The sequence below is a fragment of the Dromiciops gliroides genome, chromosome 6 (genome assembly GCF_019393635.1).
Source record: "Dromiciops gliroides isolate mDroGli1 chromosome 6, mDroGli1.pri, whole genome shotgun sequence".
NCBI lineage: Eukaryota > Metazoa > Chordata > Mammalia > Microbiotheria > Microbiotheriidae > Dromiciops > Dromiciops gliroides.
The window spans coordinates 74,140,290-74,159,129 of record NC_057866.1 but is presented as its reverse complement, the minus strand read 5'-3'; the positions used below and the strand labels follow the sequence as shown (position 1 = coordinate 74,159,129).

General features: G+C 35.1%; 1 protein-coding gene across 1 annotated transcript in view; it reads left to right on the top strand.

Moving 5' to 3' along the window:
- Positions 1-18,840, top strand: part of SLIT2 (slit guidance ligand 2) — a 412,300-nt gene that overhangs the window by 308,310 nt on the left and 85,150 nt on the right. Inside the window, 7 exon segments of the mRNA XM_043972009.1 lie at positions 2,567-2,710; positions 4,471-4,637; positions 6,896-7,028; positions 13,243-13,311; positions 16,021-16,092; positions 16,362-16,433; positions 16,753-16,824. Of these exon segments, the coding sequence (XP_043827944.1) occupies positions 2,567-2,710; positions 4,471-4,637; positions 6,896-7,028; positions 13,243-13,311; positions 16,021-16,092; positions 16,362-16,433; positions 16,753-16,824 (729 nt within the window).

The window sequence follows — 18,840 nt, the reverse complement described above, 5'->3', positions numbered from 1 at the left end:
AACACAATGAGATTCTAGTCCAGAAAAAATCTGGAAAAAGAGAATAGTATCAAAGGGAACACATAGCATCCTAAGGCCTGAAGCATATAGCCACCCATGTTGATTGGGGAAACAAATTATTCCCATTAATCTGGCCAGACATGATAATGAATTTCTCTAATATCTGTGTGCTTACTTCTTTGAGAACTCATCTTTCCCACCGACCCATGTGTATTCTGGGGCTAAGCTAGAGAGCTTTCTCCCTCGAAGAGCCCTGCGCATATCTTACATTGTACTGTGATATGCCTCAGGTCCATTATGAGTTAAATATGCTTCTAGAGACTGGACTGGTATCTAACCACCATGTAGAGCAATGTATACATAGGGAAATTCATTCTAAGCACCAAACAAAAGCATACTAGGTGACTAGGTGGTACAATGGATAGAACACTGAACCTGAGTCAAGAAGACCCAAGTTCAGATCTGGGGTCAGTCACTTAGTAGCAATTGACTTAACCTCTTTTTGTTTCAGTTTTCTCATCTGGAAAATGGGGCTGATAATTTCACTACCTCCCGTGGTTGTTATAAGCCCCAAAAGAATTAATTTCTGTAAAACATTTTGCGAAACTTAAAGCACTCTATAAATGCTAGCTTTAATTATTAATTGCAAACAAACTTTTAGAACACACCCTATTTGTAAGTTGAATATATGTGTGTGTATATACATATGCATATATATATATGTTTGTATTTTTTCTCTAGCCTGAATTACCCATTCTTGCCTACTGGGAATTCTCCCATGATCCTCCTGCCTTTTCCTCTGTAATCATCCATGTAACTAAAAGGTCATAAAGCCATTCAACTCTCTCAAACTTCTCTCCATCCTTCCCAGTACAATTTTCATTGTCTCAGACCTCTGTTGTGTTTCCTAGACCTACTAATGGAAGGAGAGTGTATAAGTAGGATATGAAGATAAGCTTTGGCATTGTCCCTTGCAGCCCTAGATCTATAATGCTATGATTCTGATTTTTAAATTTTAAGACAGCTGACTTTACCAGAAATGCGGGAAGACCCAGGCCATGATCCTTTCAAGCCCCTGGTTCTTTCTTGTTCTGCCTTTCAACATTTATGATTGCTAGAGCCAAGCAGCTATACTTTTATGTAACTGAAACACTATTTAAGAAATAATATAATATGAATAATAGTAATATAGTATGTAATAGAAACACTATTTAAGTTATAAATGGCATAGTGGTTTAAGGGCCAGGCCTTGAGTTAGGAAGACCTAAATTCAAATCCAGCCTTAGGAACTTATTAACTGTGTGACCCTGGGCAAGTCACTTAACCTTATTTGCTTCAGTTTCCTCATCTGTAAAATGAGCTGGAGAAGGAAATGGCAAATGACTGTAATATCTTTTTGCCAAGAAAACCCCAAATGGGATCACCAAGAGTTGGACACGACTAAAAAAAAAAAATGACTAAACAATAGCAAAACAATTCTTTCTCTGGCACAGTTTCAGCTATATAGCTTCAGAAATCCCTTTCAACCCTGAAATTCTTTAATTCTAGATCGTCACATCTTCAGATGATTGAAGATACATGACAAGACATTCTTTTAAAATAAATTTTAAGCTTTTAAAGTTATTACTCCCTACCATACCTTTTTTTTAGAGAGGGTGGACAGACAAATTATGCATTACACACTCTTACTTGTTTTTAATAATATAGAGTTAAAATGTCAGAGTGAATAAATTCCTAGACTTCAAATCAGGAAGAATAGTTTCAGATATCACCTTTGACTATGTGACTCCAGACAAACCATTTAAATTCCAGGTGCCTCAGGCATCCTCCCAGGACTTATAGGACTTACTACTGGTGCAATCACATATCTTTTATGTATTGTGTAGTGATACACAATACACATTCGATCCTTTACTATGTTTTGTATCAGTGCCCATGAAGTTAGGATACCAGTTCATTTCAGTAATTGAGGTGTATTCCCTCTGTACAGGAATGTTTTTAAATGCATCTCAGGGAAGTGCACTCATCTCCTTCTTTTAATATTTTAGCGTATTATATCATTTATTTAGTGGCATGAACAGGAAAATTAGTGTCTTAAATGATGCAGGAATATATGAAGAATATCACAAATAATCAGCCAAAATTTTACCTCTAAAAGGATTTCTCCATCAAGAGATAAACAATTCAGCTGCTTTATGGGCAGAATCATTTTTGTTGCAATGTTATAAAAAGCTCATTATAAGAAATCATGATTGCAGTAGCATAGTAGTAATAATATATGGTAATAAACATTGGAATCCTAATAATGAAATTCTTATAATCAAGTATAATTCTTTTTATGACAGTAGCACTGGAAATAAGTGTGTGGTTATGGCTATATTAAACTCAGGCATGATACTATTTTTTGCAATGTTCCACTAATAAGCACGATGCTTGTGGCTTATAAATATACTTCTCATTAATAAATTATACAGAAAACAGTAATGAAATGGATATGTTCTATATTTCATTAGCTATAATGTCAATATGATTCTTAATTTCTGTAACAATGTCCTTTCTTTTCCAGGATGTTAAGAAGTAATCGCATAACCTGTGTAGGGAATGATAGTTTCATAGGACTCAGTTCTGTCCGTTTGCTTTCGTTGTATGACAATCAAATTACAACAATTGCTCCAGGAGCTTTCGATACCCTCCATTCCTTATCCACATTGTGAGTATTGATGGTAACTTATTTATTGACTGAATTAGCCAATTAGAGATGTAGTTATATGTTTTCATCATAATATGATGTCCTCATTAAGCACAGATAATAAAAAGAGAATTACAGAAAACTCGGTGTCAAGACATCATGTCCAATCCAGGAGCTCATGCATTTTTTTTTTTAAAAAAGTGACCAACTTGCTGGATTTGGGTTATTTGAACTCCAAAACTACATTGACTTCCATACAAAGAAAAATGTTGACCACTTCTTTTAATCGAGTAGAAATGTGACAAGGCAGATGAAGAATTCAGTCTAACCAATGAAACTCTTTACATTTTATTATATGATACAACTGAAATAGAAAAGTTGTTAGTATACTCCCCACTACAATAATCTTACTTTTACTTGGTTATTTGCAAAGTAAATAAGGTTGGTAAGGTCAGTCATTAAAGTAATTCTCAGTGTGGAGTTGTTATAAGAAAGAGAAACTAACATGGGGCAGTGGGAGAATGTTGAATTTAGGGTCAGAGGATCTGGCTCCTAATCCCAGCTCTGACACTGACCAAATGTGCAACCTAGAGAATGTTCCTCCTCTTCCCAGATCCTCAAGTACCTCAATTTTAAAATAAGGGGATGAGACTAGATGTCCTAAATAGTCCTTGCCAGTTCTACAATCCAAAGCCATCTGTTAGCAGGCTTGGGAGCAAAACATTTCCTAGAGTTTTGTGAAGAAAAAATTTTCATAATCATAAAACGAAAGAGTTGGGGATGAATGTGCTGCTGGTGCTCAGAGAGTATCTGTGTATATATTCATACATTGTATTATGCATAACAGTAGTGTTAGAAATGATTAATTTCCAAGCAGTGGTTTGCATCTAAATGTATTGTTATAATTTAATGGGTGGGAAATAAAGGTGACTGGAGAGGAAGGAAAAGAAAAAAAAAACTTGTTTCACATAGCTCAAGTCACTAACGGAATTATTTCTGAGGGAAGCATCCATCAGTAAAGCACTTAATCCTCTTTCCACATAAAATGTGACATTTTACACCTAGTGACTAATTTGTGCATATTAAAGATGGCATGTTTATAAATAATGGAATTGTCAATAGGTTTGTGTTCAAGTGGTGAGATGCCAAAAGTATTGGGATTTGTAGAAGTAAATTCATTTTTATAACTGGCATGTAATCAACTCAGCTGTCACTTTAGATGGGAAACCTATTCTCTGGAGCAAATAAGAGATGGAAATCTTGAGATGACAAATTAATGAAATAGCTGTTGTCAGGTTAAACCCAATAATATAAAGTAATCAGCCTTCATCTTTATATTGAATTACCGCATTATCAGTGCAGGATAGTTTGACAGCAAGTCAGATCTCAGACAAGTTTAAATTACTTCTAAATGAGATATATCAAGATACAGTGCATAAATCCAAAATTGCTGCCTTCAACTTTATTTTTTTGTATAGAATCACTTGAAGGATTTTCTTCTGGGATTTTTTTCTCCCCCAAGTATAAATGGAATGTTTGAACCAGGGAAAATACATCTAGTGTATACCTGTGTATAAATGAGAGATGGGAAGAATACTGAAATAGAGAGAAGGAATTCAAAGGATTTACCCCCAACTCTCTCTTCCCTGCAATCTTCCCTTCCTAAGAACTAAAATAGTGGGCTCCAGGAAAGGCTTTCCCTCTTTATTTTAACATACTGTGCTTTGTGAAAAATAAAGTTGTTCTAACTAAACTGTGCATTGTTTACATATGGTTCTTAGAAACCTCTTGGCCAATCCTTTTAACTGTAACTGCTACTTGGCTTGGTTGGGAGATTGGCTTAGGAAGAAACGCATCGTAACAGGAAATCCTCGATGTCAGAAACCTTACTTCCTAAAAGAGATTCCCATCCAGGATGTTGCGATTCAGGATTTTACTTGTGATGATGGTAAGAAATACAGATGTTCATTCATGCATTTTCATTCATTCATTCTATGTTCTTTTGTACTCACTTATCATGTGCAGTTCTATCTCATAATTATTTGCTTATATGTCTTCTTCTGTCCTAAACTGAAACTCTGTGAGGGCAAGAACAGTGTCTTATCTAAACTATTTCTCTGAAGCCAAGTCCTTAGTATAGCATGTTAAAGATAACAGGCGCTTAGAAATATTAGTTGAATGGAATTAATTCATGTAATATTTTTTAAGGTTTTCCTATGTACTAGTATTCATGCCACATATTTGGTAAATGGAATTTTTACATGTGGCTTGTTCCTTTGTGTCTACAAAATTATCCAAGATAATATTCAATTCAGGAAATATTTCTTTCCTATGACAAGGTCACATATCTAAGCAGCTAAGTATATTTCCAGAATTGTTGGTGCTATTAAAATTTCATGGACTGTAATTTTACATATGACTTGGCTCAATTTTCTTTCTGAATAATTAAGATATTACTTTCTAATATTTATTTATACTGCTGTGTTGGCAGTGTGGCCTAGAACTCTTATTTTTTTTTTTTTTTTTTTTTTTAGTGAGGCAATTGGGGTTAAGTGACTTGCCCAGGGTCACACAGCTAGTAAGTGTTAAGTGTCTGAGGCCGGATCTGAACTCAGGTACTCCTGAATCCAGGGCCGGCGCTCTATCCACTGCGCCACCTAGCTGCCCCAGAACTCTTATAAACACAGATTCACATCTAAGTCCTGGCCCCAGCTTTCTGCCACTCTCTCTATCAGTATAAACAGGTCTCTAGACCTCAGATTCTACTGTGTTACTTCCAAATTGCATTGGATCCACAATCTCCTGAATATGGTTAATTTCATCATGATGGCAGTAAATTTAAGACATCTCATCCTACAAACCTTTCAGTTTCTTTATGGGAAAGTATGTTGTTATGCCTTGAGTCCCTTCCAGCTCCCAGAGATTCCATGATTCTACAAGGGTGATATCTATGTAACTCACATAGCTTCAAAATTGCTTTCTTGTCCCAATGATTGGAAATGATTCTTTGAGCTATTCTTTTGTGGCACCTTCAACAAGTCATCCTGTATTTGTAAAGTAGAAACAATAATAATAATTGAATTACTTACCTCCTAATGGTACTGTGAAGAAAACTGCTTTGTAAATCTGAATGGATAGTATTCATGTGAGCTACTGTAATTGTTACTGAAGCTTCTCTATCAAATGACTTTTTAAAAATAAAAATGTTGGTTAATCTAACAATAAGTGTGTGTGTTTGCATAATTAAGTGTATAAATGGTAACAATGCTTCTAAGAGCTAATAAGACACAGAAGCCTATCATTTCTGATATCAGCTCTGTCACTCTGTGACCTTAGGAAAGCTAATTAAACTCTCAACCTTAGGTATGTCACTTCACAAAATAAGCATACTTGCCCTCCCTACCTCGCTCAGTTGTTGTGAAGAGAAAATGAGATATAATGTATGTGATAATATGTTATAAGCTATAAAGTGTAGTATGAATGGGAAATTATCATTAGTAGTAATATTGTCATTATTGACAAATTAAACACCAGTTGCTTATTCTTTCACCTTGCTATTTTTTTTTAAATTCAGCATAGAAGAATGCATATACAGAAAATGGTTCACAATATGTTACAGCCAGGTCTTGATTAGTGTGAATAATGAATCCCATGATATGGTTATATTATTAGAATTCACACTGAAATTTAATTGGGCTAGAAACAATTTCCATATTTTACTTAATTTTACTTTGGAATATTACAAATTTGAATATTTGTAACCACTTAGGGGGATTCGTTATCCTCACTCATTGGACCCTGACTGTACTCCCTCCCTTCCTGGTTTTGACTTACTTCAGTTTGTTTGTATATTTTCTTTAAATCCATGTTTAATTCTTACAAGTAGCTAAACAAAGAAAAATCACATTAGAAGCTGTAATTTTGGAGTTTGGAGTTCTCTTTTATTAAAAAAAAAAAGGATTACGTAAAATACCTGGTGTGTTTTTAAAATTATAATAGACACACATAGATATGTATGCATGTATGTATATATGTATGTGTAACATGTTTTCAGGGGTAGCTTAGTTTTCTGTGCCTTTAGAGGTCCTGTGGTGTAAAACTATGGTGTTTGTTAAATAGAATTAAGCAGATTAATTCCCTGCTGGCTGTGAAGTCATTTTTGAAGATATAAAACTGGGCATATTTGTGTTTCCTCTGGCAAATCAGGAAATGATGACAACAGTTGTTCTCCACTGTCCCGCTGCCCAGCAGAATGTACTTGCCTTGATACTGTGGTCAGATGTAGTAACAAGGGCCTTAAAGCCTTGCCAAAGGGAATACCAAAAGATGTCACTGAACTGTAAGTAAGCCTCATACTTTCCTCAATTTCCAAGCTCATCATATTTTCTCTTAGCTTTTTATAACAATTTGAGTTGGATACAACCAAAGAGGCTTCATGTAGCAATAAAATGGAATTCCTTGGTTTCACATAGACATATTAAGTAAAAACAGTGAAGGAATGAAGGAACACAAGAAAACCCACACTGTCAACAGGGTGTTGTCGTTTGTTAGACCAGTTAGCTATGTATTACTATAATGTCATATAGTATAATGGAAAGTTGTTTTCCAGTTGCTTTTGATTCTTCATGACCTCACTTGGGATTTTCTGGTCTAAGACACTGGAGTAGTTGGCCATTTCCTTCTCCAGTTCATTTTACAGATCGGGAAACTGATACAAAGTTAAGTTACTTGTCCAAGGTCACATAGCTAGTAAGTGTTTGAGGCCAGATTTGAACTCAGGAAGATGAGCCTTCCAGGGCCAGTAATTTATCCACTGTACTACCTAGCTGCCCTATAATAGAAATCCTCACACAAGCTTAGTCAGATGGCTTAAATTGATTTGATTTGATTTGATTTTTATTTTGTGGGGCAATGAGGGTTAAGTGGCTTGTCCCGGGTCACATAGCTAGTAAGTGTCAAGTGTCTGAGACCATATTTGAACTCAGGTCCTCCTGAATACAGGGCTAGTGCTTTATCTACTACGCCACCTAGCAGCCCCCGATGACTTAAATTTATAAGAAGATGCTGTCTGAAAATAAAATTTGGAAGGGAAGTTTCCTAGATAGGAATGATAAAAATGCATTTTCCTAGGTCTTAAAAATGTTATCAGAAGGTCCTTAAAATAAAAAGAAAGAAGGAAAACTTCCTAATTATAGCCAGGAAGTCAGATAGTATAAAGTAGCAACAATGTAGAAAGAAGGCTAGTAGTAGAGAGGACCCGATAATAAAACATATCACCTCAAACTTCTATCTACACTTGCACAAAGTATGGGTAACAGGAAGCCTGGATTTGGAATCAAGGGACGTAGGGTAAAATCTCAGATCTTCACCTTCAGTCAGGTAGTCAGTAAACATTTATTAAGCAATTATTATGGTCTAGACACCATGCTAAGTGCTGGGCATACAAAGAAAGGCAAAAGATCGTCCCTATTTTCAAGAATATTGATCTCACAAGATGACGGGAGACAACATGCAATGTCCCCACAAGCTATATACCCAGTATATAGAGATAATCAACAGAGAGTGGACTAGCATTACTAGCCAGGTTTGTGGTTGTTCAGTTTTTTTGTTTTGTTTTCCTTTTCAGCCGTGTCTGACTTTTTGTGACCCCATTTGGGGTTTTCACTGCAAAGATACTGGAGTGGTTTGCCATTACTTTCTCTAGTGGATTATTGTAAGCAAAGGTTAAGTGACTTGCCCAGGGTCACTTAGCTAGTTATTGTCTGAAGCCAAATTTGAACTCAGGAAGATGAGTCTTCTTGATTCCAGGCCCAGATCTCTATCCACTCCACTACCTAGCAGCCTACTTTGGGCAAATTGCTTCACTTTTCTAGGCTTCAGTCTTCTTGTCTGTAAAATGAGGCAGTCATCCTAAATAACTTACAAGACCCTTTAGAGCCAGAGATCTACAATGTATGATCTTTAGATATAAGGGAGAGAGAGAGGTGCTAATAAAAGGAGACCTGTCTGAGATCATAGGTTTCATTGAGTGGGATAAGGCTGATGTCCATAATATGGTTGTGTGTATTTGTATGTGTCCTCATTGCCAACTCTCCAGGGCTATTTTTTGCAGAGCAGTTCCAGATCTGCTCTGGTAAAAGGATTTTCCTCACTGGGATTTCCCTACACCAATAAAATCAAAAGTCTCCTGTCTACTGCCACCCAGACATTCACACATATACTTTGGGAACTAGAGTGAAGGCAGAAACAGAAGTGATTTTGTCAGTTGAATAAATAAGGGGAATGCTGCACAGATAGTTTTCCTAGATGTTAGTAAAGCATTCAATATTCTCTCCTGCCAGTCTTGTGGAAAAGATGAAGAGATGGGGACTGACTGACAGTACAGTTAGGTAAATTCAGAACCCATTGAATGACTGAACCAAAAGAAGAGTTGTTAATCAGTTGATGTCAGTTGGAAAGGCCCCAGTGGATTACCCCCGAGATCTTCGGTTGGCTCTGTGCTGTTTAAAACTTTTATCAGGGATTTAGATGAAAGCACAAGTGGCATGCCCATCACATTTGCAGGCGATTCAAACCTAAGAGCAGCAGCTAACACACCAGATGACAGAGTCAGGATTTCAAAAGATCTTGACAGTCTAGCCTATTGGGTCAAAAATCAAATCAAATCAAATTTAGTAGGCATTAATGTAGTATTACATTTAATTCACAAAATCAGCTTTGCAAGAACAAGACAGAGGAGGCATGGCTGGACACTGATTTATCTGAAAAAGATCTGGGAGATTTAGTGGACTGCAAGAGGTTCAATATGGGTTCATAATGGTAAGCAAGAAAGCTAATGGAGTCAGGCGTTAATAAGGAAGATAGAGCTTCCCTGAGAAAGAATGGATAATTCTTCTGTGCCCCCTATCCAAACCCAATCCCTTCAGACTACACTATGTTTAGTTCTGCCGTTTCTCTTACAGAGGTTATAAAGCAAGTCTCTTCCCTTGTCTGGATCTCTGTTTTCTTATCTATAAAATGGAGGAATTTAAGGAAAAGAATACACACAAAGAATACAAAAATGGAAATGGAAAGAACAAGAAAACTAAATCAAATATTGTGTAATCATAATGATCAAGCTTAGAAATGAGCTGAGAATGATCCTAACTTCACCCCTCTTCCTTCCTTGAAGAGGTGGAGGATGATATATGTGGAATGTTCCATGTTTTGCCATATGTGGTCAGTTTGTGGTGGGTTTTGCCAAACTCTTGTTTTTTAATCCTTGTTACAAGGGAAGGCTTAACTTACTGGGTAGAAAAAAGTGGTGTGTATCAGGAAATAAGTTAACATTATATAAAAAAGCAAAAGGCACCAGGAAACTAACTACAAAATAAACTTTGATAAAAGAGTCAGCTTGTCATGGTAATTAGAGAGCTAGCCTCAGAATCTGAACAACCTGAGTTCCGACCCCATCTCTGATGCTTACTGCCTGTGTAACCCAATTCCCCATATAATTCTCTAGAACTATCAGTTTCAGCACAGTTGCAAATCTCCATTGGTAGAGGAAGTTTTCTCAGGGAGAGCTCCTGGTGAAATCACACAGCCAAGCAAAAAATAAAAGAAAACGAGAGGGTCAGACTAAAGATAATCCTTAAAGTATTTTCTAGCTCTCAAGGGTTTCATCCTGTTATATAAGAACAGCCTACCCACTTATAGCACCTATTTTTTCTTTTCATTCATAACACCGTTTTTGACTTAAGTCATTTAAGATAAAATACAGTGATCCAAAAGAGTCACTTAATAACTGGATTCCATTTTGTTTCATTTATAATTCTGTAGGTTTGCATTTGACCTTTCCTTTAGAGTTTTCTAGGATCCTACATCTAAAGAGGGTAGGGCCTTGTGAAGCTATCTAGTTCAAACCCCTCATTAGAGAGATTAAGAAACAGAGGTCCAAGGAATGTAAGTCACTTATCCAAGGTTACAGAGGCAGTAATCATGGAAAGTGGGATTTGGAACCAGGTCTTCTAGCTCTAGAGCCAGTGTGCTTTCCCCACTCCAATGAATTTTGCCTATGCAAGTCATGACATCATCTCCCCATGTCATGGTCCTTAAATAGAATTAAGGACAAGCAACAACTATAACCATAAGCAAAAAATAACACAAGGAAATCCCTTAACTATCTTTCATTTCCATTCCTTTAAAGGTTTCATGACTTCTTCCTTTTTTACTAATTGCAACTATGAATAATTGCCTAAATAATTATGCCTTAAAATACCTTCCAGTCCTCCGAAATAACCATTTAGTAGCTACAGTGCACATGCATTTCTTCTCAAATGTTTCTTCCTGAATTTGAGCACTTAAGTGACGGAAGTGTATGTCTATAAGCAGTGACCTATTCTAACCAGGGCTTCAGTGGGCCCCTCATTGCACCATCCTCCACCAGGGGACTTCCTTCCAAAAGGACAGACATCAGCTTTAGAGACATTAATGCGTTTATTCATTCATTCCATAAATATTTGCTGAATGCATATACATGAAATTGAAGATGATTTAAGTCTATTCACCATGTACTTATTTTGATTGTCTTATATACTAATAATGTTTCTGCACAAAGTAAACATATTGCTTTCTATTAGAATATTTTGTACATGTCAAAAGAAGTGCATGTCATGAAAAAATCATATGTTTACATGAATTTTTATCCTCAAGCAACTTATTCCTGTAGCAGAATCAAACTCCACTAACAAAATCCTTTCTGTGAGGAACATATAAGCATGAATAATATTAAACCCTTACATGATATGGCACAAATCTAAGTAGATATTTCTAGACACGTTTTAACAAATGGTTGCTATTATTTTTAATCATTGTCTCATAATTTCCCCTTAACATCATTTGACATCTAGATAGCGATATCACATACTGGATATTTCTGACTTTCCAGTAAGGATCTTTATTAAGACTCAAAATACCTCTCTCTCTCTCTCAAGTACATGTGATCCTATCTCCCTCTAGTGGATTCAACCCACAGAGACATGGGGAAAGAACAGAAGAAAAGAAAAAAAATGCCAAAGAAGTACTAGGCAAAGAACAGAAAATTTATGTGGGGCTAAAGAGGCATCATGACTGATGTCCCATTTTTATACAAATATCTATTGTGGGTTTCAACATCTTCTATGTTGTTTTTATAACAGTTTTCATTTTTAAGTACTGGGATCAAATTTTTATCTTGAGAATCTTCTCACATTTACTCCTCCGTATATTAAAAAAACCAAACAAACATATACCAGCTTCAACCTTTGCTCTACAACTTTTCCACAACAGTGAAGTAGGAGTTATGACATGTCCAGCATGTCGAAACTGTTTGTAGACACATTCAAAGCCAGATGGCTTCTGTTGTTCAAAATATCTGCATCATTCAACATCCATACTCTAAGAAAGAACAGATTGTGGGAGAAGTTGCGGCCTTTGGACCAAGATGTAGAAATGGATTTTCTTTTTGCATTAATTTTATCTTTAATTATTTTTTTTATAGTTTGAAGGATAGAATAGGAAATAGACTAGTTATTTCATTGGTATAGGAATTTTCTGGATGAAGATTAGGCTAAAATTTCCTCAATATTTCCTTTGATTTTGCTTTACTCTGACAGGGCATGGCACACACAAATGTACTTGTTTATGTGACTATTTTTTCCCATGTGTAGGCTTTCTTTGCGTATTTGACAAGTTTCAGGTTGCATTGTTGAATGTTCAACTATGGTGATTTGCCATCACCTATTAACATTACTAATAATTAAGCAGGCATTTATAAAATTTCACAATCTAAAGAAAATGAATCCTTATTACATTAAAGTAAAATTAAGTCTATCAGAGCTGTGAGAGAGTTGAAAGAGCATTGTTTTGGAGCCAGAATCCTAGCACTACTATTTACTCTCTATATGACATTGGACAAGCCACTCACGCTCTCTAAGGCTGTTTCCTTGTCTTTAAGATGAGGGATGAAAGAAATCTTAGAAGCCTTCTGTTTACATCAAACCATCCCTAAATGAGATCGTCTCTGATTTAAGTTACAGTGTCATAGTCCCTAAGATTATCAGTGTATATGCAAATGAGAATAGTATAATAAATCTCATATTCATTGGTAAGCTTCTATTAATAGTTACTGTGTCCTTGAAATCAGACTGTGAACACAGGCAATAGGATTGGTGAGCAAAACATTTGGTTGACTAAATTCACTGGGACAATCTTAATTGTCATGTGAATACATAGGTGCTTGACTCTATTAAGTTAACTATGGGGAAATGAACCAACTAATCTGTCCACAGCTGGATAAATTTGACCCAAGTTTAACACACACACACACACACACACACACACACACACACACAACCTGATTAACAGATGTAATCTTTTCTTCACCCTTAAGTAATGGATCCCCACTGAAGCACATGTTGTCATGAAGTTAAATTGTGTAATCCCTGGCCTCAATTAAGAATGAAATATCATTAAGCTAATATATTTTGACACTGCTGTTATTTTAACATGAATAATGTATTTTTCTTTTTATTTAGGTATTTGGATGGGAACCAGTTTACCCTGGTTCCCAAGGATCTTTCTAACTTCAAACATTTAACACTTATGTGAGTACCATTTTTCCCAATATTTTTCTTCTTTAGATTTTCCGTTCTGTTTAATGAAATGGGGTGGGGGTAGGAGTGGAAGAAAGACAGGGAGAAAATTGTAGAAAATGCTGTGAACCTTTCAGAAAATATAATTCCTTCACAGACAGATGCCTCTAGCTTCTCTCATTTAAGTTCTGGATCATAAGCCACATCTTGAAACGTGTTTTATATATATATATATATATATATATATATATATACATATATATCAGAATATGATACTCCTAGAGCAGGGGTTCTCCTTCAATTCTTGGGGAAACACAAACACAGTGATGTCTTTTCTGGATAAACATAGAATCCTATAAATGGTAATAAAAATCTAAAACTTTCACTGGTAAAGAATAGTCTTTTTGTGAGATCTCATTTAAAAAAACATACAATTTATTCTTGATCTCATCAAATATTGTAGAAGAGGTCCTTTTATATAGAAAAATAATGACCACCAGGAGAAGTAGTAGAAAAAGCACCAACTTTGGAGACCAGGAATAAGGTTAAAATCCTCTCTATGTGACTCTGGAAAAGTCATTTAAATTCTCTAAGCCTAAGTTTCTTCATTTGTAAAATGAGGAGCATAATTAAATGGCCTCAAAGATCCTTTTCACCTCTAAATCTCTGAACCTATGATATGATATTTTCAGTTACAAAGCATTTTCATGGACTATCTTCTGTAATCCTCATAGTAATCTTATGAGTATTACTGCTGTTGCCTGTTATCACTGCTGATATTCTACAGATGATGAAACCAAGATTCACAGAAGCTAATTGACTTGTCCACGACCATGCCACTAGTAAGAATCTCTCAACAAGGCTGATTATGTCTGCTGACCCTATTATTGATTTAATTTATCAAATTTTAAATTTATGGACATTTTTGTCATGTTAATTAAAGGTTCTCTGTTAGAATTTCTTCTTTAAAATCTAGTCTTCCAATAAGCTTGTCACAATTATAGCACGGATTACAAGAAAACTTCATTCTTTCTCCTATTATGGTAATGTCCTACTGATATATCATTCTCTCTAGTTTAATATTGAATTATATAATCTTTTAGGTAATATTATTAAGTCAAACAGGGTCACATAAAATGTTTACTCTATTTTGTATTTGGATTTATCATTTGTGCTTTAAAATGAAATATCTAAATATTAAAAAATTAGGTAATTATATGTACAATATTTAAAGAGCAACTGTAATTTCACCATTTTGATTGGCACTGCTTTAGAGTAATAAGCATGGTTGATGTTAAGGCACTAGGCTGTTAACATTTTTTTTTAATTTACTTCTATAGAATTCTACAAGAATTTGAAAGATTTATGATGGGTCAGTGTGCTTATATGAAAGTAAATGCCAGATGGCTAGGTAATAGGAAATATGTTTCATAGCTAAATAAAAATTCACTCTTCAGGGTGAGGTTGGTGGAATTATTGTGGATCTGCGCAAATATGTCAAAATAATTTTCAAGGTTTTATCAATTGATAGTTATCTTAAGTAACTTAAGGGCTTCTACATGAAAGAAAAATTGGATTTTTCAAACTTCTAAAAGACAGAACTAAGACCAATAGAAGTTACAGAGACGGATGCCCATTCTATTCAGGGAAACCTTCCTAACAATTAGAGCCACCCAGATGGCAATGGACTGCCATGGGAGAGAGAGAAGAGTTATCCATTCCAGCAGTTATTCAAGTATAAGCTGGGCTGCAAAGGGATAGAGAGCAGATTCCCATTCCAAGAGTTCATCAAGTATAAACTAAATGTAGTTTTGTAATGGATGTTATACAAGGGGTTCCTATTTGGATATATGTTGAATTAGCTCATACCTGAGGTACCTTTTGATTCTGAGAGCCAATAATTCTGTTATTGAAAATAACATTTTGAAGAAATATGAACAGATTTGTTTGAATGGGGAAAATGTAATTATAATTGAGAAAAAAGATCTTCAAAGATAAGTAGTTTGCAGAACATATAGAAAATAATAGGAATTGATTTGATGGAGTCTGTTTGTCTGTCTGTCTGTCCTATCAAATCTTCCATAAGACCTAAGCCCAAATCATGAACATGGCATTTAATCTCATTGTGACCTTAAAAAACATCAATTCACTGTTTTTGAGGCTTGCTTTCTTGATCTTTAAAAATAAGGAGTTACACTTAATCAGTTTGAAAACTATTGCTCTGAACTCAATGGTGCATGTAAGAGACTTATTTGTTTTTAGAAGAATACTATCAAGTCCAACAAATGTAAAGTACATTGAGATCTTGGATGATAGCCACAACAGTTAGAACCTAGGATTGTGTTGTTGTTGTTATTATTGTTGTTGTTTTCCTTTTTAGGTACTGCTCTCCCTTAGATGCAAGTTTCATTGGAGTGATATATGATATGATATTTATATCAAAGTCTATATTTTGAACATAACTATATATTTGGACACAATATGCCTATGTTTTAAGGTAGCAAAGTAATCAGTTCAATGACCCTTTTTTAAAAATTGATTGTACTTTCATTTATCAAATTTAGGTTTTTGTTTTTTTAATTAAATTTTCAGGAAGTCTGGAGTAATAATTTGACCATTCCTACTAACAAAACACCATTTTTCTTCCAGCTATTTCTAGCATTTTAAGATTTTTGCTGTGTTCCAAATGACTGTTTCTGCGTTTTGTTTTGTTTTTTGTAGAGATCTAAGTAACAACCGAATCAGCACACTTTCTAATCAGAGCTTCAGCAACATGACACAGCTACTGACCTTGTAAGTTCAAACTTGTAAAACTGAGTTTCAAAAATGTCCAAGTCATTCTGGATAAAACTGAGAGCTGGTAGACAAGTAATAGGAGAAAAGAATTAAAATATTACTCAAAAATAAATAGATACATAAAAATAAAAATAAAATCTTATTCAATTTAGAAGCCTGGGAAATACCTATTTTCCTAACTGCTTTGGATACAGGAACTGCATTTAGTTATTTTCTATTTCTCATTTTTTTATTACTATGACAAAAACTATCATATATATTTTCAGAATTCTTAGTTACAACCGTCTCCGATGTATACCCGCTCGGACCTTTGATGGGTTGAAGTCTCTCCGTTTACTGTAAGAATCTTTCATTTAATAAAATGTCATCTTCTGCAAGCAGCTCATTTTACTAATAATGTCCTTAGTAATTTGTCTTATTAATTCCTTTCCTGAGTGGTTGGGAGTTGGAAAGACAGAGAGAGTGTTAAGCTATGTTTGGAAGGGGGGAAAATGAACATCTTAGTCTGCCATAAAAATAAGAAACTCTGTTTTGGTCAATTATAAATTCATTTTGTTAGATTATGTACCATACATTAAAAAACATGATTTTTAATGATGTCTTGTTACTTATTCAAAGAAATATAGAAGGATTTATTTTTCTATTTCTTATCTTTAGATCTTTACATGGAAATGACATTTCTGTTGTACCTGAAGGAGCTTTCAACGATCTTTCCTCCTTATCACATCTGTGAGTAGTTCTTCCATAAAGAACCTTAAAGACTATTTAAATACATTGAGGTCTCTCTTTTGTTTGTGTTTGAAAAAATATAACTTGTCTGCCTAAAATCTCAACATATTGTGTCTTCTCAAAAAATGATAAGCACTCAGATGACTTGAAAAGATATGTCTGGCCATTTTAGTATAAAAGATGTTTTTCAGTCTGCCAATTACAAGTGAACCTATGGTTGATTAATTATGTAAGAGAAAGTGATTAAGATCGAGCAGATTTTTAAAAACTATAAATTAAAATATGGTAGAATATCATGTATAGATAATCTCATATTAAGTAAAACAGAACTTATTTTTTATCTTCCCTAGGCCTAGGAATATTACCCCAAATATGAAGGAAAAAAAGGTATTTAAAATACCATATTCTGATCTACCATGTTTTATTAAGATATGGCATAAATTGGGGGCAGCTATTTGGCGCAGTGGATACAACACCAGCCTTGGATTCAGGAGAACCTGAGTTCAAACCCAGCCTCAGACACTTACTGGCTGTGTGACCCTGGGCAAGTCACTTAACCCCCATTGGCCTGGAAAAAAAAATAAAAACAACAAGATATGGCATAAATCCTCAGAATACCAGAATCAACCTTACTGTGCTCACAGTTTCCAAATGGGAGTCTGAAAATTCAATGCAGGGGGCATGGTCAGAAACTTGTTTTTTGTTTTTGTTTTTAGTATTATCATGGCAGCTTTGCGAAAGATGAATAGGCAAGAAGAGAGACTTTGCTCATCATCCCACATCTGAAGTATTGTGTTCAGTTCTGGGTTCCACATTTAGAAAGGACGTTGATGAACTAGACAGGGTCCAGAAGAGGTCAACAATAATAGTGAAAAATGTTTAGGTTAGGCAATATGAGAATGGGTTGAAGGAATTATATGTGTTTAGTTTGAAGGAGAGAAGATGTTAGGGGGAAGAGGATATCCTTTTAAAGAGCTCTCATGTTGGAAATTAGTAGACTGGTTTGGCTTCATCCCAAAGGATGGCGATAGGAATATGCAGTAGAAATTGCAAAAAGGAAAAAAAATGTTTGTTATAGAGAAAAAGTACTTAATAGTTAGAATTCTCCAAAATAAGATTGGGGCTACCCCAGGAAGTAGTAAGTTCCACCTCTCAGGTATGCTGTAAAAGGAATTTTGGTATGAATCAAATGAAATGGCCTCTATTATCCTTCTAACTTGGAGATTCTGTAATTCAGTGGCAAATTTATCCCAGCGCTAGCTACTATTTTGAGAGCTCAAAGTCACAATTATGTTACCTTATATACTTTCTTTTTAAAAATTTTTTGCAGGGCAGTGAGGATTAAGTGACTTGCCCAGGGTCACACAGCTAGTAAATGTCAAGTATTTGAGGCCAGATTTGAACTCAGGTCCTCCTGAATCCAGGGCCAGTGCTTTATCCACTGCCACCTAGCTGCCCCCAAAATAATTACTTTTGGGGGGGGCAGAGCAGTGAGGGTTAAGTGACTTGCCCAGGGTCACACAGATAATAAGTGTCAAGTGTCTGAGGCCAGATTTGAACTCAGGTCCTCCTGAATCCAGGGCCAGTGCTTTATCCACTCCGCCACCTAGATGCCCCTATACTTTTAATTCTTAAGGTTAAAGCTTGCTTATATGAGTTATACATTATTATAGTTGTCCCAAAACTTTAGACTTTCTATTGATATATCTATGAGAATTATGTTTATCAGACTGTAAAACAACTATGCATATTTTTCTGAACTAGTTGGAAGTCTTGGTAAGAAATTTTTCTAAATGAGTCACCAGAACTGAAAGAATAAAAAAAAAATAAATGAATATTGAAAGTTGTTCATTTGATGTAATGGGAAGTAAGCAGTTTCAGAATTGTTATTTTTTTATTTTCCTGTTAGGCCATTGGCCTGGACTATAACCATAGGAATTAGTATTTGCTTAAGATATTTTTACACTTTGTTATAACCTGGCTTTTGAGGAAGAATCAATGAATAGAGTTAGGATG